The sequence below is a fragment of the Scomber japonicus genome, chromosome 10 (assembly GCF_027409825.1).
Source record: "Scomber japonicus isolate fScoJap1 chromosome 10, fScoJap1.pri, whole genome shotgun sequence".
NCBI classification, from domain to species: Eukaryota; Metazoa; Chordata; class Actinopteri; order Scombriformes; family Scombridae; genus Scomber; species Scomber japonicus.
Genome location: NC_070587.1, coordinates 6,317,110 through 6,345,083, shown reverse-complemented (window position 1 = coordinate 6,345,083; position 27,974 = coordinate 6,317,110). Strand labels below are relative to the sequence as shown.

At 39.6% G+C, this 27,974-nt stretch overlaps 1 protein-coding gene across 1 annotated transcript in view; it reads right to left on the bottom strand.

Moving 5' to 3' along the window:
- LOC128366227 (endoribonuclease ZC3H12A) overlaps positions 1-27,974 on the bottom strand; it is a 63,258-nt gene that overhangs the window by 14,814 nt on the left and 20,470 nt on the right. Inside the window, exon 4 of the mRNA XM_053326910.1 lies at positions 23,545-23,708. Within this exon, the coding sequence (XP_053182885.1) occupies positions 23,545-23,708 (164 nt within the window). The remainder of the gene's footprint in view (positions 1-23,544; positions 23,709-27,974) is intronic.

Sequence of the window (27,974 nt, the reverse complement as noted above, 5' to 3'; positions counted from 1 at the left end):
CACTTGTCTAGAGCTAACTATTGTACCAGTAAACATATTTCACTTTTGTTGTTCAGATGTTTAACATAAAAAACAGAACTTCAAAACTAATTTTTAAAATTCCTTTTATAACAAAAACAAAAAACAAAACAAAAAAAGTAGTTTGGACCCTCTCCTTCCTTTCTTCTTCAAACAGGGCCCCATTTCACAAAAATGGAAAAATTGTGGCAGTGTCATGTTTCAAAGATGACTGTTGCTTGAAAACAACCTATAAATCTCGATTAGCAAAATGTGTCAAAGTGAGCAAAAGGTAAATTAAGTCATGTCACAAATCATAGTGTGAACTCTTCCCAATATTCAGAAATCTTTTTTACATTTCAAAGTTCAAAATTTAAAATATAAATCACAAAAACCCTGATATACTACTTACTGCCTGCAGGTGGTGGAAGTGTCAGAACTGTATTTCTGTAAACTATGCCTGTGTCTCTGCTATTGGATGATATCTAGTGCTTCAATGACACTACGTTTTTGTTGACTAGTCAAATGTACTCTTTCTCTATTCACATGGAGACAAGAGGGGCACAAGTTTACATGAAATTGAACTTTGCTTGAGTATCTTCCGTGTAACTGGCATTGCATGAAAGGAACACTTATGCAAAGAGAAATGGCCTGCGGGGTCTTTACCATGACCCAGTTCAAACTTAGCAGGAGGCAAGAAAGCTCTTCATGCTTTCTCCTTTTCTCGAATACATGGAAATGATGGAATACATTAATGCCAATGAAAGACTATGACCTGACACACAAATCAATGGCAATAAATATGTGCCTGACAAACTAAAAAGATGGGTAGAGCATTCTGTTAGTTCCCCTGTGACAAGACTGTGGAATACAGTAGCTCAAGTTCTTAACAATACGGTAAATAGTCTTAAAAAATAAAAAAATAAAAATATTTAACTATATATATATATATACATATATTTATATACATATATATATATATATATATATATATATAGGGTGATTGAATCTGTGCACTCCCACTCCACTAGCTACCTCCTCCAGTTACAACATTGGACCTAATTATCCTGTGTAAGCGGCAGCCTGGGGATAAGCCGCATCTGAATACTCAAAACTGTCTGTTATACCTCACAATTTAAACCTGCGTAACACTGGTTATCAGCATTTTCTCCTGCTTCAAGCTTCCCTTCCCTTTTCTGAAGAGCATAATTGTCTTGATATGCTCATCACGTACAGCATGAAATGTTGATTCCACCTTAATTATCTTCCTCAGGGGTCATCGCTGTGACTTCTGCAAAGTAAATAAAGCAGCTCTGCATCCACAGAGGCGAGCCTTGCGGTGTTACTTAGCTGCCACACTATTTTAAGTCAAGCCCAAATGAATGCCTCATTCGCCGTAATTAAACAAGCCACCTTGACACATTTCAACAATTAACTTTTAATCACTTGGATCTTCCTAAATCAAATTCTCATGGCTGACGTTTATAACTCAGTCTTCTCCGTGGCTGGAGCAAAGGGTCAGTCTCATCAAATGAAATTCAAAATAAATCATGTGAGGTAATTGAGAGTGTCAGAGGGGCCAGTCTCATTTGGTGACCAAATGTGTCTCCCGATTGGCTGCTGAAAAATCAGGTATTACCTGCCAGCTGAAAGCCATTTGGTTCATGGTCTGTGGTGTTTTTAATTAGTTGAGAAATAGTATTCGCTCCTTATTACTGTCGACTGTTGTACACAGTTTCATAAAAAATGCTGTGGTTTTCACAAACCCTCACCATCTGTTTCAAGAAATACATCCATTTCACTCCTCAAACTGAACACTAAAAAAAAAATAAAATCAGCAATGTCATGATGGCTTTTGTGAACGACGAAAGCAAAACCAAAGCATAGTTCATATTGACAGTCCCATCTGCATGTGTCTTATTCATTCTTTTCACTCATGAGTAAATTGAAGCAAACCTTAAGTCAAACTCGGGATGTTTTTTCTACACTGAAACCCAATTACACTTCACTTACTGTAGACAGCTAGGCACACTGCACTCCACATTTCAAAGGAAATGTCTGCTGGCTGTGTCACAACATAAGTGTTTTAGCAAATTTAAGATGATTCACTTCTCTCTGTTTTGACTTCCAACAGCAACGGAAGATAAATACAATTATATTAACTTTATTTCACAGGAAGCTACTGTATCACAGAATGGATTGCTTGTTTCAGTAGTAAAATCAAAGTCATCTGTTTAAATTTGTTTGGAGAAAAATCAAGGTTTGCATAAAAAGCATTCAAATAGATTGCCATATCTATTTATACTGTAAAATACCTATTAAGCAAAGCAAGCATGGATGAATATAGGTTGACTCATTACTACAATTTTAATCAATTGTTTGTGTTCTACTTGAAGCTAAAGTCAATGGTTGTTATAAAATGAAATGAATCACTTATTTATTTCTGTTAGGTACTTTTTAATGTACAGAACTGAATTAAGAGATAAGGGTGGCCCAGGAGAAATGCTAGTGCAAGTCAAAGCATTTGTAAACTAGCATACTCATAAGATATTTATTAATGCATGAAATGTATGTTTATACCCAATCCCAGCTCCATTTGTGACCTCAGCATTACCTTACTCTGTGATTTTGTCACATTGTATTCCCAATACAAACCAGTTACCCTGCAGCAGGTTGCATCCTCAAAGGTATTTTTGTGATCTCACAGATGTCAACTTTTTGCCCAGAAATCTCCGCCCTGCTCTTTGCCTTCTTTGTATGACAAGTCTGCTGTGCAGGCTGTGGCTGGCACAGCCTGTGAAAATATTAGATTTAGATATTGGTTTCTCCTCAGGTAAAGGATTTATCTTTCTTGGTAGACGGACGATATCTGTCAGATCATAAAAAATACCTTTAAAGATACAACCTTCTGCTGGAAAAAAGGACAAGAAAATGAATTTAATTTTCCCCCTAAGGTATGCGTATAAGGAATAATCTGTGACTGAATTACAGAGTAATTTACTGAGATGGCAGATGGGGGTTACCCAGTCCTTACTTGTAAAGACACTCTTCAAATTGGAACAGCTAACATTTTGACATTTATCAGCACATGCATCCAGTGGTGAAATACAACTAGGTACATTTACTCTAAATACGTTGAGTATTTCAGTTTTATGCTACTCGACACTTCTACTTCATTATATATTGTACCTTTTATGTCACTACATTACTTTGAGAGCTATAATCACTTGTGAGGATACGATTGTAGACACAAAATGTGATGAATTATTAGAATGTGATGCACTGTTACAGATTTAATGACCCAACAGCATAAAAAGAAGTTTAAATCAAATGTTAGAGCTACCTTATAGCTCTAACATTAAAATGCTTCTTACATGTTATTGGTCAATAACAATAATAATCCAATACTATTATATTGTATATATGACAATGTATGATGTCCTGAAAAATGTAATTGTGCATAACAAATACGTTTTGATTCTATTTTGATCATTATGTGAATGAAGGGTTTTACTTATAATGGAATATTTTTAACATTGTAATATTGCACCTTTTACAACCTTTCAAATTTAAGATGTGAGTACTGATTCCACCACTGCAGTACTTTAGAAATGCAGATTATTTCATGTATTGGAACAAAAGAAAAAACTCCTTTCACTCTTTTACATTTTGTATGGTATGTTAAGGCAGTAGGAGGCTCTGATTGCCAGCTACACAATTTAGAGCCCTTTAATGACTTGGCCAGCTGTACAGGAGGTATAAAGAGAAAGAGGAAACACTGTGGAGACATATGAAGCAAGGAGACTAACCCCACCTGCTGACTGGTGCTACTTCCCAAGTGAGGAGGGAGAGCAGGGTGCAAATATGGCCCTGAGACAGAGGGTCTGTCACAGTGTAGCCAATGCCAGGCTGATTTCACGGTTGATGTCCCCCAGAGAAGAGAAAGATGTGCTATTGCTGCCTGTCATAATATTCTCCACCGACAGGGGTCACTCTGTGTTTAGTAAAAACGACTGGCAGCCGCTGGGAAAAATAGTAACGAGGGAGAAAAGGGTAATCAGGATGCAGCATGACTAAAGGTGAGTTTGGAGGAAAAATTACACTGGTGAGAGTGGGTGGTCAAGGGGGAAATGACATACAAGATGAGCGTGGACATTTTGGGGGCAAACAGATTGATCCAGGCAAATTAGCCAAACACCAGTCGGGTGGACAGGTATATAGAAAGAGAAAAAAGACAGATGGACATACAGACAACAAGGGCAAGGGGGATGGATGAAGGAAATGGAAAAAAATTAGATTGGAAAAGGGAGGAGATGAGAGACTCCAGTGGGCTGGATACCATTTGGCACCAAACTCCTCTAGTGTTTTTGCTTCTTGTAAACTGATCAGTGAACACGCTAAAAGTTCCAGAAATTCCAGTAGCTCAGAGATGGCTATGGGATATGATCCTTAGGGAGTGAAAAGGATGGATTAGTCTATTTTTATTGCTTGGCAAACGCACCCAACAGCCCTGTCTGCTCATCAATCATTCACAGTATACCCCTATTCCCCAGTAAGCTGCCCCCTTGTCCTCTCTTTTCTCCTTCCAAATTCTCTCTTTCCCTTTCCCATTCTTCTTACGTTCTGTCTCTTCTCCGTTGTCAGTCCTCAGAGCCTCGGAGCACAAGTTGAGATACATTAAAGATGAATTGGCACGGATCTTCCCATAGGATCCTGTCTTAAGTTTGTTGGAGTGAAGTCTGTTTCATTCTTGCCTCACTTCTCTATTGGTTAGCACTAATGTGAAGTGAGAGTTGAGGAGTTGTTTTCAAGGTAATCCTCCTCCCCAACAATTAGCAAGAGTTTATAGGCATCCAGCCAAAGCATTTTACTCACAATTTAACAGCCAAGAAAACTCCTTGTTAAAGAACTGCACTTTCATGTGACTGCATAACACTGCTCCAGCTTGCCTGGAATAGAATTGAATAGAATGAAATAGAATAAAATCTGAGGTTGACCCCCCACTCGTATAGGAAGCCTCCGCTCTCCAGAGACAGTGCAAAACTTATTTTAGTGCAGCATTGCTACAGAGCTGAAGCCTTGCAAAGAGGACCATCAGCATATCTGATGTCCAGAGTTCATAGATTTGAAGTCCAAATATTTGAGATTTTTATGAGCCACTTAAACTCACTTGGCCAGCAGTATGCCTTTATTTGATGTGGGTTGATATCCTCAACATTTGCACAACCTAGCTTAATATAGCCTAGCTGAACCTATGTGCGCAAGCTGCCGACATTTAAAAGTGGATTTGTTTCAGCACCAAACTCAATTAAGATTCTGTATGTACACTAATTGATTTCTCTGAAGCAAATGAGCAATGAGAAGCCAGCCAGTACTGAATAATAGATTCTATAAAACACTCCTTGCTGTTTAAAGGCAGACAGCCTTGTGGACAACACTATTAAGCCCCTCCTCCCCACACCCTTCAATACTATTTTTATCTTGGTCAAAAAATGATTTAATGATTCTTCTCCTCTCAGAGATTAGAAAGTAATTTCACTGTTCCAAACTGTTTATTTGAGGAGCAAATGAATTTTCCATGCAAGCCACCCTGCTCTAACTTTTCTAACAGATGTTTGAGTGTCTGTGTTGCATCCTAGGTGATTAACCCTGGGTTTCGATTTACTAAATTTGGATGCTCCAGATTCTACTCAGCACTGTTGTGGGATCTAAGTGCTCGCACACAACACTGAGGTGCTTCCTTATCTATTTTTTAAAATCTGCCAACCACGAGAAATGAAAATCATGTGAAGTGTATGGTAAGCCATTACCATGAGCAGTGTCACAGTCCATTTTTTATTGCACTGAGACTCAATTTGTTTCCTTAACAACCTCTTCCAATGCTGAATTCATATGAGAGAAATAATAATCCTGCCTACAATGTAGAAACAACAGTAAGTTTCTATTTCTTTCAATTTCTCTGAATTATGAGTACCATAAATTATTTTGGGATTGCTTTGGGATGCCTCTCAAAATCAAACACATCACATTCAAAAGTAGGATGTACTTGTTCTCTGTAATGCAAGTTGTCCTCAAAAGAAATGTGTGTGTGTATGTGTGTGTGTGTGTGTGTGTGTGTGTGTGTGTGTGTGACTGACTGGATTGGCTAGAGCTCCCCTGCGCACAGTTAAGCCACAAGAGCTCCTCATGTCAATATTAGTGTTTACATTCACACTCAACTGTGACTCAGTTTGGTACTTCTGAGGATGGATGGTTAATCTTGCCTTATGTCGCTCTTAACATCCTTGGCAACTGGCCGGATTTATAGACTAATGACTCTGTTTGTGTGGACTGGGAGCAGCAATTAATTCAACACAGTGTTTGTAGAGTGAATCAGCGACTTATGGTATTTTATTTCCCCCCAGTGATGATACCATTTACTTCACCTTGTGCTCCATTAACTTGGTTCTCTGTGTTCTGGCTTGGTGGGTTTTGTTACTTTAATCCAGTTAATGATTGTCTGTTTGCTTATTGTTATAGAAGACATAACGCTCATTTCCAGTCTCTATATCTATTCTGGGGCTCTACTTGAATATCTTTGCATGATTCACAGTTAGAAGAAACCTCCTTTATTTATCTTCTGCCAGCCCTTTATGCTGCCACCTCAGTTCAGCCTCTGTCTGAAACAGGCCATTATAGCTTCTGTCTATTTGAAACTTCCTCCCGACGAGCCCACTCTATTCTGATTGATTACATAAACAATAGTAGTCAGATTTGGCTTCATTTTTATCATTCTTCACTCAACAAATAAACCTCTTAAATACATTCAGACATGTTCAAGCTAGGATTTGAGCATGTGAGTGAACAATGCAAACAACCTGTCGAACAACGTTGGCAGAACGGACACATGTCTGTGGGCATGCGGGTGGCAGCATTTTCACACGTTCACCTTGAGTTTTGGAACTTTCACATCCGACATTGTTTGCTGTATATTAAACAGAAAATCACAAAAGGCATGACATGTCATTTAAGACACTTTTTGTGAAAAAAATGCCCTGACAAAATTACAAGTCCAACTTCCTTTTCACCAAATGGCACTTTTGCATGAAGTCTGAACAAAAAGAAAGCTCATAACACGTAAGTTAATGATTTTAATCCCTGCACTAGCTGGGAGAATCAATGTGGTGAAATGATCAGTATTAAATCCTTTCTGTTAATAGTTGTTTTCTTGTTGCAAAGCTGCACCAATTCATTCCTCATATTTACAGGGGGTTTGTCATTAGCATTTAGCCTAATGCGTTTGGTTTTACCTCCTGCAACCTTAGTGTTTTGGTTCAGTCTCACAATCCTTTTTACCATTTCAAGGAGCAGGAAGCTTTTTTCAATAAAAAAGACTGGAGACCAAAAAAGGCTAAATGGAGAATGAATATTTCAGACTTCAATCAGATTGCAAGAAACATAACTCCAAATGAGTGCTAATGTTGCTCTGTGTTTGTGCTAACAGGCAATTGTTTGCTAACATTACAGTTACTTTATAAGGTGATCAAAGGTCAAAGGTCAAAGGTTGTGTTCACATATTTCTGCTTCCCACATGAGGACCAAAAAAATCAACCAGCTACTTTGATTGATGTTTTAAATTCCTTTTTGTGTAGCTACTCTATAGCACTAGCCACAACTTAAACTGTTCATTTCATAGGAATGCAGTTCATAGTGCATGACAATAATAATAATGTTGAACTTGCTACATACCACTCAGATGCCCCTGTGCAAGGCAGTTGAACTCCAAAACTTTGTAGTGAAGTTGGTGAAGACTCTCTGGGCAGTGTAAATGTATGAATCATTACTTTCAACTCCAAGTTGTTGCTGTAATGAGAAAGATTTCTCCAGCAGTTATATATAAGAGTTTAAACATTTTTTGCTCTGGATTTTTGTGTTTGCGCTTCACATCCAGCAAAGACAAATGATGTGTGTCTCTTGCTAATCTGAGGTTTTATATGTCGCCTTTGGAGATAAATCAAGATAGCCCACATGCCACATCAAAGCATCAAAGCAGACTGAGATGCAGATGGACTTTGTGTCCCTTCATTACACATGCACTAAACCTCTTGGCTGTGATTCACTTGCCACTGGTGAAGGGGTCTGTGGCCACTTAACCAGCTGTTGCCCGAGCCCCTGTGATAATAGTCAAATACATTTTTTTCTCTCAGTGAATATCACTGGCGCTAACTCTGTCGCTAAACGCTCTTCATAAAACCTCATTGCCTGTGTCAGATAATTCTTCCCCTTTTTTATGATTGTCTGTCTTTCTGTCTCTTCCACCTTGTCTCTCACTTGCTGCTCTTCTGTCTTACACTCACACAAAGACCCACACAAGCACACACAGATGCACACATGCACATAAGTTCATGTGTAAGGATGGGATCTGGGTGCCATGACAACAGGGAACATCAAAATCCAATTAAATGGAACTTCCTCCCACTTCACCAGACCGACAAATAACTTCCTCCTCCCCTCTTCTCCCCTTTGCATGAAAATAACTTTAGAATGTTTAAGTTATTCACATCTGCACTCTTGTAAAGTTGATAAGATTAATACGTCAAATTAAACTGGCGGTGGAGGGGATGGGGGGTTGAAATTTCTTCAGAATGAAAACATTGTAACCCCCACCATTTCCTTCTGCATGAATGCAATTTCTTTGGACATGGAAATGCATGACATAATATGAACACAGAGTGATAATGGTCCTATGACGGCATAATAAGAACACTCATGCATGTATAATGCTCATCATGCATTAAATTTCTTTCTCAATGCATTTAAAATGGGTGAAAAAAATCACACTGCTGAACATGCCTTTAAGGGTAATATAGTTTAAATAATTAGTCACCATTCTCCTGACATGTGCCATATTGGATAATGAATGTTCAATGAGATGATCTATATGCAGAAAGAAGGCAACATGATCTACTGCACTTGTAAAATGGCACACTGACATACTGTGGCAACTTCCACGAGACCTGGGTTTGTGTAGCTTTGCAGCGAAGCATGCATCTGTAGATCCCCATCTGCCGCTGGGTTTCCATCGTGTGTTAAACGGAGTGGGCATCATCAATCACTGCCACCCCCACATGGGTACTGCCAAGCCCCCAGAGAGAGATGCAAGAGCTGGGCAAGACAGAGAACCAGGCTCCCTGCCTCCAGAGAGAAGCAGCTTACATATCACCCCTCCGAGAGGCTGGCCTGGTAATGTCCCTCAAGGGCTGCCTTCATGCTGTGCTCAGTGACTGCTGGGGGACAGACTGCTGCTGCAAGACTACACGCATGAGACTGAACACCACATTAACGCCATGGCGAGCCTTGGGAGGCCTGCCACTGCAGATTGAGAGGCCAGGCCCACCACCACAATTAAAAAGAAAATGATTAACAATTAGCCTGCTAGAGAGAAATAAACAAGCAGTTTGCAGAGACAACTTTTCCACTGCTGTAGACCCATTTGTGTAATGGGGTTGCATGTATATTCTGTTCAAGATAGTGAAGTGCACTCCATGTGCTGATGAGTGTTCATAGCCCACAGGGCTCAGCAGGGTTTGTGCCTCCTACACTATGCCGCCCAAACCCACACACTCCACTCGTCTGAGCAGAGAGAGGAGAGAGAGCAATGTCATCTGTTTAGTTTGTAGCATACTGTTGGCCTCAGCACCACTCATGCTCCTCTGTTGTGGATGGATTTGAAAATTCTGCAATTGCTAAATTCCTGGATGCTTCCTGTACCTTGCATACGGTTGCTGCATACTGGCTGCAGTGACACTTGTCAAATGCTGACTCAGAGTGACTTTTACAAATTGTAAAATAAATCAAAAGACACGGGAGAAAACACACTTGATAAAATCCTTTGACAATTGAATGATAAATTTGCTGGTCCGTACCCGAGTGTGCTCCACATTGCCTGGAGGTTATTGCTGTGTACTTTATCCACTGTTGGTCATTCATCACCTGGGCACAGTATCAGCCACAGCCACTCACTCATATATGCAGAGAGAGAGAGAGCGGGAGAGAGCGGGAGAGAGCGGGAGAGAGAGAGAGAGAGAGAGAGAGAGAGAGAGAGAGAGAGAGAGAGAGAGAGAGAGAGAGAGAGAGAACAAAGCAGGGTTTAAGCCCTGCTGTTAAAAGGTGTGTTTCTGTGGAGTGGGTAAAGTTTAGATAACAATTCATAGATAGAATAACATTTCCTATGTAGTGCTCACAGCATTAATATAATTACATTCAGAAAATTCCCTCCCAGAAATAGAATCTATGTTATTCAGGATAATCCATGATGTCAACAATTTTCATAGGTAGTTTTCTTCAGGCAACACTAAGGGTATGTGAGAACTGCTTAAAATATGGATTAACCAACCTCCAGATTAAGTATTAATGATGCAAATGTGTGAATTGCACGATGTATTTACACTGTGATTAAAGCATATGGCTTGCAGAGCCAAACCAACAATGAATTGATCCTTCAAGTACTGTGCTTGATGTATCATATTCCTCCGTACCGTAGACCTCTGTTGTTGTCCAAAATCTATTAAAAACATGTCAATGAGCCACACAGTTGGGTGACCAGATGAGAGTGGGTGAAATTCGGTACAGGGGAGTTGGGGTTGGGTGTGGTCATGTGGCCACGGTGGGTGTGGCTTTCAATACATTAAATTCAGATGTGAATTCACCAAACGACTGCATTACTTTTGCAGTGGTTTGACCTGTGCAAATGAGACAAAAAGAAACCTTGTAATTCACAAAGGACCCGCAAAAGATGAAATGCACCTCAAACTGCGCTGCCAAGCATACAGAATTACAGTGCTTCTTTGCTATTTAAAATATGTAAATTAGATAATGTGCATACTTCTGTTGAAACAGGCCCCTTTCTATGCAAATTAGCCTCATTGCAAAAACAGTCCAGTTCACAAAGACCAGTGCTAATAGCCATACGCAGTTAGAGGGAATTATTAGTGTCTAGAGTTGATGGCAAGTGAAGTGTGCTCACTCCTCTTTCTTTTTCTCTTCAAATCTTCAAGCGTGTGAGGCATTGCATGATATTGAATTGATACTGCATGATATCAAGGGTGAAATCTTCAGTCAGACATTAGGGGGATCAATTGGGTATGGGGTGGCTTATCTCGGACTTTCAGCTACTTAAGTAAAAATGTCCTGACAGCTGTGATGGAGCTCAGGATTCAGCCATAAGGGCCGATTTATTACAAAAAAACTTCTACCATATAAACCTGAATCTCTGTGTAACAGCTGACCACTGTAGATGTGTGGTTGAACACAGAACATTAATTATCGTTAGGTCCTGACTGATCTGGTGTTAATGAAGTTACCAATGCTGTTATGCATGCGTAAATGCGCACAGCCTCTTTATTAGTTTGGAGATGCACTTATTGTTTCAGTTGCTGTGTGATGCTGCAGCCAGCTGTGACACACAGTCAGCTATGAAATACATGAAAGTTGGTTTGTAACTGTGGATAGCTCTGTGTGTGTGCACCTCTGCTAATTAAAGACACACAATTTGAGTCTTTTGTGCTCTCTGCAGTTTTCATTATGGCCCAATCTGTGTACTGAAATGCTGAGAAAAGCCTGAAACACTGGAAACCATTCTGCTCACTCAGACAGGGAAGCAAATGGGTGCAAATGATGCAATTCATGGTGCTATTTGCAGTCGAACCATATCACAATGACCGTATTGTATGTAACAGTGTGCAAATCATTATCCGTTACATAAAATTCTTTTTAATTTATTAATGTCATCAACGTGGTGGTCTGTGTGATGTGCATGTCAGATCACTCCTTTTTTGGGACTGTCCTGAATTTATCGAGATGTCTGGTTCGAGGTGTCATGTTCCTCATATCAGAGAGTTGGGGCGTATTCGTTTATTTAGAAATAGCTACAAAGACTAAAAACAGGGGTCATGTTTTCAGTCTCCAGAGAGTAGTCTAGTGTAAGGCATACAGCACTGCGCACGTGTCACAGTGCTTTTACCTTAACAGTCCTTCCCTAGCTTGTTGTGAAACTTTATACTACATTATACATTTTAAAGAGTTTTAGTCCATTAAGGCCTTAAAGCTGACTGACAGCTACAAACCACAAATAAATACTTTTCATACAATGCCTCTCTCATTCCACATCTATGGCATCCCTCATTTACTTTGTATGTTTGTATTAAGATACATGTATCAGACATGAACATACAGATGGACTTACAGTTCCAACAAAGTCTGTCTTTTTGGAGCCTGATGCTGCCCTGTGAGGAGGATGAGGATATGAACTGGTCCTCTTCCTACAGCTGCATAGGAATATGATAGTTATAAACAATGGCAAAAGACTGCATATCATATCATTAATGTCATATCTGTGAATTTCCGCCTCATTGTGTGACCACCTGCTGATGCTGATGCCAGCAAGGCAGTGAGTGCACATGCAGCATCTCTGATAATGTCTTGCTTGTTTTCCTTTGAATATTAAGAGTGTCTCTCCATCAGTTACGCTGGTGCACTAACAGTGTGATGCTCAACACCCTTCCGGAAAATGGAAGTTTCCAAGATTTAAAGTATGCATATTCATAAACTATAATCATGGTTGCGACTCTGTAAAAACTTCATTAGACATTCAAAACACAGGGACTTTTCTTATATACACAAGTAAAACTACTTTATGTAAACTTTATGGTTCAACAGTGTACTAAGTTAATAAGGATGATGTGGACTGAATACTTTTAAAATATGGGAGATGGTTCTGGTTCAGCGTCAGTACATTCCAAAAAGTTTTTTTTAAAAGATACATTACGAGCTAAACACTCAGTAAAGCTATGAAAATGTATTTGAGCCTCAAGGAAGCTTAAATGTGTAACATCTTCGTACACCTTATTACTAAGATCAACTGCTGTAGTAATTTATTTGGCTGATAAGCTGGTATGGGAAGAGTGAAGTAGGATGGATGTGAACTGACAGAAATGCTGGTACAGACTGGTGCACTGTAGAGTGTCAGAAATAACAAAAATACAACAAAATAGAGACCAAAGATACAATAAACACATGGCTAATAGATAATAGAATAATGTGACAGACCCCCGATCGTCATTTCGCAATAGTGGACATCTTGCCAGATATCTTACTTTGACTTACAGGGAGTGCATTTTCTTTTGAGCTGCTGCCGTTTATTTCTCATCCATCTGTCAGGAGACAGTTGCAACATGTCGGCAGTGCACTCAACGCCTTTGTCTTGTAAATTCAACTTCTGACATCCACGAGACTGCAGAGAGTTGTTGCTCGACAGAAATAGACTTTTGTTTTTGTTTTTTGGTCTTTTTTTTTTTTCTCCATTTCCTAACAACAAAGCACCTCTGTATCAAAACCGCAATGGGTGTACCTTGAAGTAGGAGCCATATATAGAAATCATGTAAATCAGGCATGGATTAACACTGAGGTGGCTGTTGACTTGGAACATTTCAAACACCTTCAGAAAAATGATGACAGTGGAAAGGATTTATAATAAAGGAGTCACGCAAGTCACGAATGCCCTTTGTACTGGTGGTGCACAGGAACACTGTGGTAGTACTTGGGAAAATTAATGGAAACAAATGCATTTTTCATTACAAGTTGAGCAATTAATGCCCCTGTGAGTCTGATATTGCTTTAAAGCTGAAAACGACTCCCCTTCAAAACTAAACTTGCATGTATTTTGGAGCAAAAATGAAAAGTTTTTCAAAATCAATACGTAATAGCCTGAGATTTAAAAATACTGTGCTGGTACACTGCACAGTCTGATGTGGGATCAATATAGAAATGCATCTGGTTCACAGCAGGAGAGATGGAGGCTGGATCAATAATAAGCAAATTTCCAGGAATTGCAAGGGGTATTGACTATTTAATTAGCCATTTCTCTCAAAAGGTGAATCAAAAGCTCATTATAAAGAAACGCTAATGGGCCTTTGTGAGAAACTTAGACTACAACGTGCAGATGAGTGAAAGCTTGTTGAAGGACAGAGAAGAGTAGCCATGCACGGAAAGTCAAATGTTCGACCAACAACCTTATTTAGGCCTGAAGAAGTATGAGTTTATCTGTCATGTTGTAAATTGTTGTAAAGTCATCTCTAATTCTCCTCTCTGTTCTTTTTATGGGATTTGTTGACAATTAGAAAATTATATAATATCACCAGCCTTATCCTATCCTAAATGGGCTTTTAACACGTCTTAATTTTATTCTGCTAAAAGATGTGATCCTGTCCTTGAGGGTGACTATTGCAGCTGATAAGATCAACCCAGATAAAAGCCCTGACTTGAGTGGGTGAGATTTCCTAATGATAGCAATAAATGTTTATATTTCAAACTGGCACTTAAGAACTTAAACAAATTAAAATGATCTGAAAGAAGCCATACATCATAAACTGCATTTAACATCAGCATTTTGCAGTAAATACAGTAATTTTGGATTATTTTGCTTGTTTTCCCCCACCACCCCCACCAGCTGGCAGAGGCCTGCTGATGGGGGTGTTGAATATTCACTCAGAGGGTTTTAATACAGTACAAATACAGAAAGATGATAAGAAGATATAACACAAAGGCCTGTAGATCCACTTTTAGTAGATAGCCTGCAACAAACATGAAGACAAAAGAGATGAATCATGGAAAACTAGACGAAAACATCTGATGGATGCCTTTGTGAGGAAACAGAGAAAAAAAATGCTTACACACTGAAGCTGAGTGACGCTTATGGGCATTCGAGTTTTTCTTGTGATGACTCCTCTCATGATTTATGTAGGTAGAGGTGTCTCCTCTGACCTTGAGAGCTGCTTTACTTTGTGCTGATGTTCGGGTTAACTGGGGATTGTGGGAATTGGAGGTCCCTCGGAGGGATCTTTTTTTCTTGACCTCACACAGATTTTCAGTGCGAGCTGGTATCATAATCAATATCCACCGCAGTTCATGTGGGTTTTTCAGAGATATATGGTACTGATGATGGATTGAGGTTTTGATATTGCTTTGAAGCCACCATGCCTGGTAAATTCATTTTGATATTTCACCAGTTTGCAGAACATCAAGTTTATAACATCAACTTTGCTTTAAAAAAAATCTTTTGCTTTTCTCACTCATTAGCATTTGGGTTAGAGCAAGAAGATTAAAAAGTAACACTATTTTCTCTTGATAAGGTGACCTTTCTCTCCACACTACTTCTACAATTTAACCCTAAATAGATGGACATTCTTCATTTTTTCATCAGCATCTCTTTTCTGTCATCTCAAAGATTAATGATGATCAACTGAAGCTGACTTTCATAAATTCTTGTCAGCACCCCGAGGGGGATGTTCAAAGCTACTAAATCAGTGTATTCATCCAAAGATTTTAAATATTCAGATGAGTCCCTGAGGCTTCGACGCAACAAAAGCTTATTTACCGGGGCATGGCAAACACACCTTGCATCTTAATACACTGACAGAGTGAGAAGATGAATAGCGTGGTTACATCTGTATCATGTTCACGGTATCAATCTGTCACTCTGCCTTGGTTGGTTATTCAATATTGTCCTTGGCCTTAAACTCCACCAAGTGAGATTTATGCTGTCTATGCGAGCTTGGGGAAGAACAGACAAAATCAAGACTCAAAGTACTTTGCAGGCATTTGATTTCCCTGATTTGAATTCATCACTACACTGATGGGGGTAGGGGTGTATTTGCATCCAGACGGCTTTCTACTATTTCTCTGCAAAAGTCATTCACGAGAAATTCCATATTCGTGAGCTTGACACACTGCTGAATACAAATCATGTCATCATACCCCAAAAAATCCTGCGCAATCACTTTGTTCACCATCATCAGGGCGATAGGCAGATCAGTAAATCTACAAAAAAGAATAATTAACATGAAAACCATTCCTCTTTGAGATAATCACAGCTTTCAGTAAAAAGAGAAAACACAATTTCCTCAGAGACTGAACATGAAACAGAACTATAGATGAAGTCAGCGATGACTCACACAACATGTTCAGTTGCTTTGGTTCTCAGTGCCGGATGAAAATTCTCAGTACCATTAGTCGTCATTTTGTAATGGCACGGTAACTTAAAATCTCAATGATAAGAGGAACAGGATATGTAATACCTCTTTTCTTGTAGATTCTGGTAACAATAATAACCTTCTATTCTTGTTAAATTATTATATTATAAATGTCCCTCTTGTTCCACTTCTAATGGCACATGATTAAATGCTAAGAAGGTCGAGTCAACTAGGAGGCCTGTGGTGTGTTAAACACAGTGGAGTCACATTTCCACTGTTTGTTCAAAGATATGGGGCTTCATGTCTTAGATGAATCTAACGCAGAGGAGGATTTTCAACAGCTGCTTAATTCAAGCCTTGTGCAACAAGTCAAAGCTCTTCAGATGTCCCAGACTCCTTTTCAAATAGTTATTAGTCGTTATTCCACTGACACTAAAGCGTGCGGTTTCCGTAGCCTCTTGACAAAGTGTGATCTGGTAACGTGGCAACCTTGCTTGATAGAAATCTGACAGGGCAAGAAACACGAGTTGTCAAATAATCATACAAACTTACAAGAAACCCACAGGAAATGAATAAAATAGCATCCAGTCCTGCTTGAATTTACTGTACTAACCACAGTTGCACAATGCTTTAAATAAGGGATTATTAAATGTTTTATTTGAACTACTAAGTCCTAGTATACTAGTAAATCCTGCCCATGTGCAGTGGTGTCACATTGCATTGCATAGAACTGCTCTCTGGAGACTGAAAGCATGATCACTGTTGTCTCTGGACCCATTTCTAAATAAACTAACATGACCATAATATTTGTGATGAAGGAACATGTCACCCCGTGCAACAGTGTGTCTCACTGACAACAGAGACTTCATGTATGGCACAGAGGAATAAGAAATATCAGGTTTTAGATACACATACTGTACTTGTAAGGAGGATAAATGAATTATGGTTTGGCTCTGCACATGAAATTTGTTGACAATTATAAAATATAGAAAGTCTTATCATTTAAGTGGTCAAAATAATCTGGCTAAATTTACAACCTTGTTCCTTGACTTAATTTTAGCAATCCTGCTGTGTTTCCAGATCCAAGTACCTGAATTAAATTCAAGTTATTGTGTTATAAAAAGTAATTTTAAGCCAAAATTACAAAAAGAATTACACCCGTGTTGTAATAAATGGAAATGATCCTTTTACCAAGACCACAATGTTACTCCTAATCTAACCTTAACCTTAACCAAACACTTTGAGTTGTCTTAACATAAAAACCTGGCTATTGTTGGAAAAACAAGTAAGACCTATTGAAAGGTCTATGGTAATGGAGCTTGGGTCAGGCAGGAACATGATGTAATTCATGTGACCCATGTGAGCTAATCTTTCCAACCACACCCATTTATATAGTAATGAAGCCTATATGCAGTAACTACTTCTGTACAGTACATTTGTTGCTCCTACTGGAGCTACACAGCAAGCCTCACAACACCAGCCTTCTCCAACATGTTTGACTTATGCTGTTTAATTAACTAACCTTTTGGCTTTTAGTATATTTAAGACACACAAGGTATTAGAATATTTATTTTAGCCTTACAGCAATGTTATCATGTGCATATGAGCAACGTTTGCTCTGTTCCCCATGAGAGTTTTGCTTTTGCTCGTACACCAAATTCAGCTACAACCACTATATGACAAGAATATGAAGTTAAATAGCTGAAATTACAGTGTGGTCATCCACTTGTACTAGCCTCTGAGCATCAGTCAGCAGATGTTGCCACATAAAGTGGTGAAAGCTCCCTTGTTAATGAGGTCTCAACGGGTTCATAACCCCCAAACTGCCTCCTTCTGTGTGTGTCTCTCTGTGTTGTTTTCCCTCACACACATACAGGACACATGCACACACACACACACACACACACACACACACACACACACACACACACACACACACACACACACGAACACACGCATCCCCACTATGTGAGGAGTACCTGGTCCACATGTACACTTGCTACCCACACACTTTTTTCTATGTATGCTGCTGATGGCTGCAGGCAGTAGAGGTCATACAGTAGGTCATGTTGTGGGTCAAAGGTGGCTGCAAGATGAGCAGGCATCTTGGGACATCAGTTCTTATTTTAAATTGGTGTTGTTTGTGGATGACTCTCACTCACAGTTTTTTGCTTAACTGGTGACTGGCTCACAGTTCAGCCGATCATTGTCCTGTTTACTCCTGGCTTGCTTACTCCTGTAGTAGGTGAGCAGTGACACTCCTAACATGGCTATATTCTCACATGTACTGATATTTTCATCACATTAAACATTTTCCTCTCTAAGAGCCTAGGAGTTTTCAATTCAGCAAATCTAACATCATCAAGCTCCAGCGGATGTGGTTCAAAGAGGAGCCATTCCAGAAATATAGCCCTTGGGTTCTGTTATTTCCCTGCCAGTAGTGAACACAAAGGAAAATAAGTGCAGTAATATAGTTTGGATATAATTACAGAATGTGCGTTATAAAGTCTGGACCCCCAATTCCCAGATTAGTTATTGAAATAAAATGAAAAGAGCTCTAATTGACTGGGCTTCTTGTGATTAGAGGAGACAAATAATCAGTCAACCCTGAGCGGTATCCGAAAATAAATGGGGATCTTCAATGCTCTGCGCATTCCCCTCGGTAGGATGGAGGCCATCCCATGTTCACTTCAAATACACAGTAGTCGTTGCTGTATTTGTCAAGCAAATGAGCACTTTAGATTTACACAGCCATAATGTGACATAATCAAGTTATAATTTATCAATTAGAATAATTAGGAGGCAGATCCAATTTAATTAAAGTGTTGAAAAGGCTCAGTGGAAGCCAGCCACACATAACTGAGCCTGTTTTTTTTTTCTTCCTGGTGGTGGCTTCAGATGCTCGTGCGCATTTCCTGTCATTTTCATTCATTCTCCACCTAATTGATTTAAGTTCTTGGTGTTGAGGAATGGGACACATCGTTTTTTAATCACTCCTTCCTGCAGACCTAACCGGGGGGGAAAAAAGAGAAAGGATGTTGGGGGGAAAAAAGTTAAATGTAATGCCTTGTGGCATTATGACTTAGAGTTAGGCTGTGCGTCAGTGGACACTAATGAATTGGCACTGTCAGCAGTGTGAACTCTAGACCCAACAGTGGGGATGTGCTTAGTGGTCGTGCTGAAGCGTGTCAGCAGGCTTGTAAGACAGACAGGCTTGTAAGCTTGTAAGACAGAAATGAGAGAATGATAGAGAGAGGAGCAGACAGAGGGAGACAGAGAAAACCACCGACAGCAAAGGCCTCATCAGCCATTTTTGATAACATCAACTGGCTCTACTCCTGGTCTTAAGGATATAGGATTCCTCTCCACCTGCCCAAGTTATCACTGTGTCACAGACTCACACTAGAGATTACCTTTCATAATTTGGTGTTGTATCAGGTGCAAAAAATGTATTTTCTCTTTAAATCACTGTTCCTTTCTCACCTTCTCCCTCTGTCCTTCACCCTGTTCCTTGATCCATTCATGTCCTCCTCTCTATTCATTCTACCACTCCCCTATTTCCTTCCTCCTTCCTTTTTCTGCCTCATACGTGAGAGCAAACAACCCACCAAAGTAACTCGAAGCCTCCCACAATGACAAACGGTCATTTAAAAAGGCCAACCTGTCAGGCACACAGCATGGAGAAGGCGTTGCAGAGACAGATGAAGGAAAAATATACTCAAGGTAAAGGAGACAAACGATCAGGGTGAGTTGAACAGGAAAAGACCAAGATGAAGCAGGAGGAGATGAAGACTCATTGGAGGGAATAGACTGAAGGTTGCTGACTCCCTGTCCCAGTGTGAAGCCTCTCTATATTTTGAGTCAGTTTAATTTAATCTATGCATGCCGCTGACTTCATATCAGCAAGTCTGCATGCATCCACTTTATATTTGAAAAGGTTCAAGATGAGCATGCCAGTCCTCTGTGAATTTGATGGTGCTGGAATGTCACTATAAATAATCACAGTGTTTCCCACAGGTTGAGAATTTACTTGTGGTGGTGGGTGCTGCAGTGTGTGACGACGTGATGTGTGACGGGTTGGTTCTGTATAAACTAGTCAAACAAAGGTATATGAATAACTCTATTTATTGCCATCTGAAATTATCTGATTTGTTTCCCAACAGTATGCTGTCTGACATTTTCAGTGTTATAAGAGTTTGCATCCCACCTGTGCTGCTCTTTGGTTCTCCTCATCTTCATGGTCCATAGGGGTGTGAGTCTTTGGGAAACTCAATGTGATTCAACTACTGTACAATCCTTGGCTGTCAGAAACTATTCTTGACTCAAAACCGATTCTCGGTTGAATGAACAAATTAAGTCTTTTCAGTCTCTTGCTCCAGTATACTATGTACTAAATCAGGGGTCTTCAGCGTTTTCCAGGCCAAGGACCCCCAAACTGATGGAGAGATGGAGCAGGGACCCCCTACTTATATATATTGTATAAAATTGTGTTATATATTAAATTGGTCCTCTAGTGCAATGTATAAATGTTATTGTGCATTCAATACTAAGATATTCAAATATGCCTTTAACCAATCACAATGACAGCATCCGAAACATTATACTAACATGCTATTTAGCACACTAAAACAGTATGTGAAATTTCTTTAGTATGTCTTAAACCTTAGTGTGATGTACTATTGGTTGCAATATTGCAATAAGCAAGCACTGGAAACTACACCGGCATAAATATCCCACAATTCAATGCAGTAGTGACGATAACATAATGCACAATGTTGGACAACGACCAAGGCAGCTCTGGCATATTGTCAGCAATGCTTAAATTCAAGTACGGTTTCACTTTGCTTGGTATAATATATTTTTTTAAAGTAGTTCAGCACTAAGGGTCTCAAGAAGTGACATAATAATTACAGTTCAGTGCATCTGAAAAGATACATACAACTGTAATGACACAAAAGTTAAACAACAGTACACATATTCAGTATGCAGTACACAGTTGGCTATGTGATTTTGGATACAGCAAATAATTTCCGTGTAGAAAACTGTCATGCATGGTGCAGAGCAAACATAAATGTCAGTCTAAGCAAATATAGAAGTAAATGAAGACACATATCTAAATAAGTATAAGCAGTAAGTTGTAAAAGTAATTAAAAGTAAGCATTATTAAGTGTTATTGAGTAAAGCAGTTGTAAGGCAGCTTCCCACTATGACGAAGGCAGCCACCAGTTAGTCTGACTGTTGTTAGGTTGGGTACATTTGGTTAATCAAAGATGCTAGCAAAGCAATACAGCACATAAAATAAGCAAAACAGACAAGAACAACAGAGGTCAGACCACTGTGTTTAACTATATATCTTTAAAAGTGACAGTTAGGGCTGAAAATGACAACTTTGTAGATTTGTAGAAGTGACTGTTGTAATTAGAAAAAACAAAACAATATGTGGACACAAGCCCTAATAGATCAATTACTGCATTGTACATCCTGTAGATCTTTCACTGGTGATACTTTATTTCTTTCTGAGATGAAGCACAATGGAACTAATTTGACAGTTAGCTAGTTTATACTATTGTGAATCCAGTTTCTTTGTTACTCAACTAATCCAGTCTTAGAATATAGCTAGAATTATTTTATCATTTACTGTATGTTCACTATCACTGAATGTGTTGACCAGTAAGCAGTATTGGCAACACAATTTACAATTTTACAATTGCCTCCAGTAAAAACTCCTTATCTTCAACATTTATTGGAAGTGTGTTAGTTCATTATGTGTGTGCACCCATTCGCATAATGAAGGCAGAATAGTTATACAACATAAGTTTTCTTGCTGTCTATCTTCATATAATAGTATTCTGTTTCTCCAGTTAGTTTACAGGAAATTATTGTAGTTCATTGTTTTGTACTAACAGAAGGACAATCATTAAAAGACATCAATCAAACTGTGGATTTAGAAAGCTCCAATTAAAATGAACAAAGACAGAGCTAAATATTTTTCCTCACATGTAATAATTTATATTTGCTTTTAGACACATTCCCTCACTTTAGATAATTTGTTTTTTTATTTCAGCTGTGCGCAACTCCTGTTTCTTTTGTGCATTGTGTTGTGGAACAATGTGTCCATCATGAGCACACTTGGAAATCAGCCAAATTAAGAATTGACATCTTTAAGTATACTTCATTTTTCCAGTATCACTGTGTACAAACTCAAGATCCTTCAAGAATTAGAATGTTGGATGGAATTGGGATCCAGGTAAAGACATGTGAATGAAAACTGTTCAATTTACAGTTTGTTAATTCATTTATAAATATATATATGTTATTCTCTTTTAGAGGATGGACAGTCTTGTTGTTGTGCTGTTTGTAATAACATAAAGTTGTGGGGCTTTATACTTCTCATCTCCACAATCAATTGTTTCATGTTGATGTGTTCCCCATTTATACATCTGAGATTTTTCCTTCAGTTCTACCAGCAGCTGAATTTCTCCCCTCAACAATCTGCAACTGCAGGAAAAAGACGAAAAGAAACGAAAACAAACTTTCCATCCTTAAAATTATTATTTTTTAACTCCAAATTGAAACTTTTTGTTTTTATTTCAACTGCAGATTCGTATCTCAACTCTGGCGCTGCGGTTACATCCGGCCATACTGGAAGGAGGAGACCTTCACATTGCACCCAAGTCACACAATGCATGTGGGGCTTCGCCATATGAATTCAATTTTCATTACCCCCCTGTAATAAATGCGGTGTGAATCCTGGGAGGCCATGGCAGCAAAAAATAAATTTGATACATGAATAAACGATGTCTCCGGGGAAGGCAGGCTCCTCCTTTGTGAGGAAGATTGACTCCACCAAGATGGGGCACATCAGCCACAAGGAACGGAAACAGAAATAGAAACTGCCGACAGAAAGGCGCTTGCTCACAGACTTTCTGTTCAGTCCCCCAACCAATCTCAAAGCTGTATATAATAATAATACATATTCTATGCAGTGTGACTGCAAGCCATCAAATTCTCCCAGAGGTCAGCACTTTTTAAAATAATTTCCACACTATGAGAATGTAATTAAACTTTGACGCAGAAACTTAGTCCCTGCACTGCACTTGTCAGCTTACGCTCTTTGTATTCAGTATTTTTGTGATGCATGTGCTGGATAATGTTGGTGTTTACACGTTTCTGACTGTCAGGTTCCTAGAAAGCAGATGACGTGCTACTGAATTATATTTTCATGCTGCTAGTATTGTAACACTTCATGAGTGGAGTTCATCTTGTGCTTTAAAGGTGTGTTTGTGTGCCCCAGCAGACTTGCAGACACAGAAAATAATATTTAAGACTGAATGAAGGATTATTACTGATCACACCACTATGCTCAGGTCACTCTGATTTGGTTGTACAACCTCAATGAAAAACAAAACACAACAGATTATTTCATCAGTATTTCATTAATTTTCAAATCTCTAAGGGATCAAACACTTAATTTACAAATTGGTCCATGCAACTGTGGTGAATCTCACTGAGGGCTATTAGCTCGACCACTGAATTCAACCTTCTGCAACCCCCCAATCTGGCGTCACAGCAGATGGGTGGAGGTCTGTGATCTGTTGAGGCAATTTTGTGCATGGCTGCCATGGCCTGTCCTGGTGTGACATCTCCTGCTGCTAGTCGGGCTGTACCCTGACCTTCACACTGGGCTGGTGTACAGCTGTCTGGCTGGGGACAGAAACATACACATACACCCCAACACACACACATGCACACGCACACACACACACACACGCACACGCACATGCACGCACATGCACACGCACACACATACACACACACACTTACAATCCCCGGGGAAGAGCAAAAAGTTTAGTTGGGGGAGAGATTTTGGTGTTATGTGTTATAGCGCTGGCTGGCTACAGTAGACTAGCTTGTAGGCAAAAGAGCAGCGTGCTCTGTTGAACAAATGGGGCTTTTCCATTACACAGTTCTAGCACTACTCGGCTCGACTCGACTCTACTTGCTGGTACTTTTTTAGTACCTGCTCTGGCGAGGTTCCAAGCGAGCCGAGCCAATAATAAAATGTGACGTCAACAGACTGCCGGCCACTGATTGGTCAGAGAGTGTCATCACTGGAAGAGTCATGAGTGCGACATCCAACACAAGAATCAAACCCCACCATTTTTAAATACCAGCAACAATAGTTAACATGGCTCCTATGCGGCTAAACTACACCGTGGTCTTTTGACGAGGTGTAGACGTTCCTGTGTGTGGTGGCAGACAAGAGGATTCAAGGAGAGCCGTGCTATGATGACCCCGCCCATGTTGAGGAGGTACTATGATGTAATGGAAAACGACGCACCTGGTACCAAACTGAGTACAGTTGAGTTGAGTCGAGTCGAGCTGAGTAGTGCCAGAACTGTATAATGGAAAAGTGCCAAAAATGTCAAAAATGGCTCCAGAAATTGGTTCTTAGTCTGTCACAGATTTGATTCTGATAGATGCTGGGGGTTTGGTAAAGATTATATGTGTGTGTAGTGATTTGAACCACAGAAAATGTTAAAAGTGGAGTAAAGAAGACACAAAATGCACCCACACTCACACATACAGTGTGGCCAAACACACAACCCCCGCCCCCTACACTTGCTATTTGTCGGGTTAGAGCAGGAGGACACATAACGTAAAGCCAAAGAGACGCTTCCTCCGTGGGGAGAGATCTCCTCTCATTACGAGCAGGATTGACACTGGGCCTGGCCTGTCCAGAGGGAGGTCTAAGCCAATAAGAGAGTAATTGAAAGAGGCGCTTGACTTCCCGTCTGTAACAGCTTACAGACCAGGGCTGATGTGCCTCTAGGAGCATGGCGTTTAGACAACAGATGGGCAAAGACAAACAACATGAAAGTTGGCTCAGAATTGCGGAGGAAGAAAAAAACTATTCACAGAAAAAATGCATTTTAATCTCCTCTCAGATGATCACATTTGTTTCCACTTATCAATATATACAATGCCTTGTCTCTCACACCAATGAGGAGGTAGATATACATCATGAACATCTTGTCACATTTACCTCACCTAATGTACTTATCCAAAATAACAGAAATACCAAGATAAAACATGCCGTGCCTTCCCATATCCCCACAGCGGCTGTGGTCCTAAGTGTCAATTGCTGGAGTCAGAATGTGGAGAGTTAGAGGCTGTGCCACAGCATCTTGTCTCACTGAGGTGTGTGTGTTGAGTCCCGGCGGCTAGACTTGTTACGGAGATGACAGCATGTTTTGTTTCACTACACAGCCCTCGCGCTGACAGTCTGAAAGCCTGGAGCCAAACAAACAGAGGCAGCAGCGATGCCAGGTATCTCAAGATCTCTCTCTCTTTTTCTCTCGCTCTCTCTCACACACACATATGCAATACATACAAGCAGTATGGGAGATACACACAGCACACACAGTACAGCACAGGGAAAATACAGGCACACACACACACACACGCACACATACAACCACATAACCAAACAGATTTTGATGCTGTATAAAATATCTGCATCATTGCAGTACTTTGGCTGGTAGAAGCTGAGAAATGGTGCAATTCTTCACCCTTTTTACACCAAAAGTGGCAGATTATTTTACCACTAATGTTATGATTAAATAATCTATAGTGGTCATTTACAACATTCAGTTGCCATTTAGAATTATTAAAAGGTTCTACCAGTGAATATTACTTCATAAATACAGTCTCTAACTCAGTATGGATGAGTAGATGTGGGTTATGCATCATTTACTGACTGTACACATCTGTGGGGCATTAATAATTCAAGTATGTACTTGAACCCCAGGTGTAGAAAACAAGGTAGGCCTTGAAACATTCCTGGAGAAACTGCAGCACTTCTAAGATTGACACAACACTCAACATGATCAAGAGACTGAGCTGGCAGAGCGAACACGCTTTACTAAAGAACAACAGAATGTTATTCTAAGACATGTAGAGCTTTACCCAGAACGTGCTCACAGCGCAAGCCTCTGCTATTGCAATAAACCAATAATTTTGAGCCTTAGCATTCACAGGAGGGGAGGTAACAAGCTAAAGGTTGGACAAGGTTTGACAAGGGTTTGTGAGTGAAAGGCTTCAGTTTCAATCTCTTGACTACTGGTTTGTTAACTTCCTAACACTGTGAGGGTGTTCTTTAACAGTATGCTTAACAGCCACGTATCAAACAAATACAAAGTTGTGTATATTGCAGTATGAATACAAAGCAAGCTGAAAAACACATTTCACAGTGAGCTGATGTTATCCACTCTATGAAAGGTTTTCTACAGTATGAAGTGATGTGTGGACTGTTCAAGGGTGTAAATTTGATCCTTTGGGCTTCCAATACATCTAAGGGCTTGAAAGCAGAATGTCTTGTTTGGAAGCTCCCCTCATCATGCAAAACCTTTAAATATGATCTAATGAGAATACACACATCATCAGCTACCTCATCCTGGAGCCATGTTTGCTTCAAGAAGTCCATTCAGTGATGTCTGATGAAAGAGCTCTCCTTCTTCTATTCCACTATCTCATTCCTTTGACCAAGTCTTTCCTCCTCATCATGCCACAACCAAAAGCAGCTGGAGAGAATGAGGATGAAATATCGATAGCGTGGCAGTAATTAAGTCTTAATAAGAAGGATCCAGTCCAAACAATGAAAGAGAGGGTCATTGTGAAGCAGAGGAAGGTGTGACACCCAGTGTGCCACATCAGAGCCACCCCTCTTGTTATTTTATAAGGTCAACTCAATTATGTGGTCACCACAGGTAATTTATTCAATTGGCAAACTTAATAAACACTGGAGGGGATGCTCCTGCCAGCTCTGTATGTGGACTTTGTCACTTGCAATTTACATTATGGACATGACTTGGAAGTACAAGTTACTGAAAACAGACAACAGGTAATGATCTATTGCTTAATAGAGGCTGCCAAAGTGAAAGAGAAAGACAGACGATGCGCGTAAGGGAGTTGGGAAATGGGAGGGGCCTTATTTAGCAACTTCTATTTCCACATTCGCACTGAAAACAAAGGGAAGAACAAAAGAAAAGTACCTCTTGAATTACTGGGGGAGCTGACACACTTGTTTTCTGTGCTCTGTGTTGGAATAAAAGATTTGTCTGCGAATAATTTATTCCAGTACTCCCTTTGCCATTTCCCTCTCCTTCCCCAGTGATACACAGAGGCTTTTTGTGGTAGAATTCCAAATGATAAATACTGCACATTTATAAAAAGTTGAGAGGGGATATTTAGAACACAGGAAGATACTGCATAAGGCCTTATGCTTTATTCACGTCCCTGTGGGATCTACTCTATCCAGGGATACGTTATGTAAAACTGGTCAGAGCCATGCTAATGTGATTCTGAATGCATGACTTCATCATCTGTGTACTACAGGTATTGAATTGTAGCGCAGGTTGCTCTGACTCATATGTCACCAAGAACCAAAGGCCCTTGGCTGAAATCAATAAATAATCTTAAAATTATAGACTACATTGCTGTGTAATATTAATAATTAAGCCATTTATGAAAAACAAAACGAAAGACTCTCAAACAGGCTGTGTGTGAACAAGCAATAAAGAAGAGGAAGTGATTTGTAAATATGAAGATTCTGTGATTAATAAATTCTGATAATGAGAAATTAAAATTTGTCCTCTAACATTTTTATTTTACTTCTATCGTTTTTAGGAGTGTGATGCTGTGTTGGATAATGCTAGTGGGAATGGACTTGTCACCAAAGGGGATGCTGTTGAAATGTTGCATGTGGGTGTACATTTGGTGTATTGCTGTCTTCGCCTGAAGCAAGAGATGAGAATATCGGAAAAAAAGATTCAAAACATTTTTTTTTTTTTTTGGTTCAAGGCTGGTACATAAACCACATAGAAAAAAGGGGAACCATTCACATGCAGATAAATCTACTTTATATGCTATCTGCATGGTTACACTCTTGTCATAAGATATCAGTTTCTA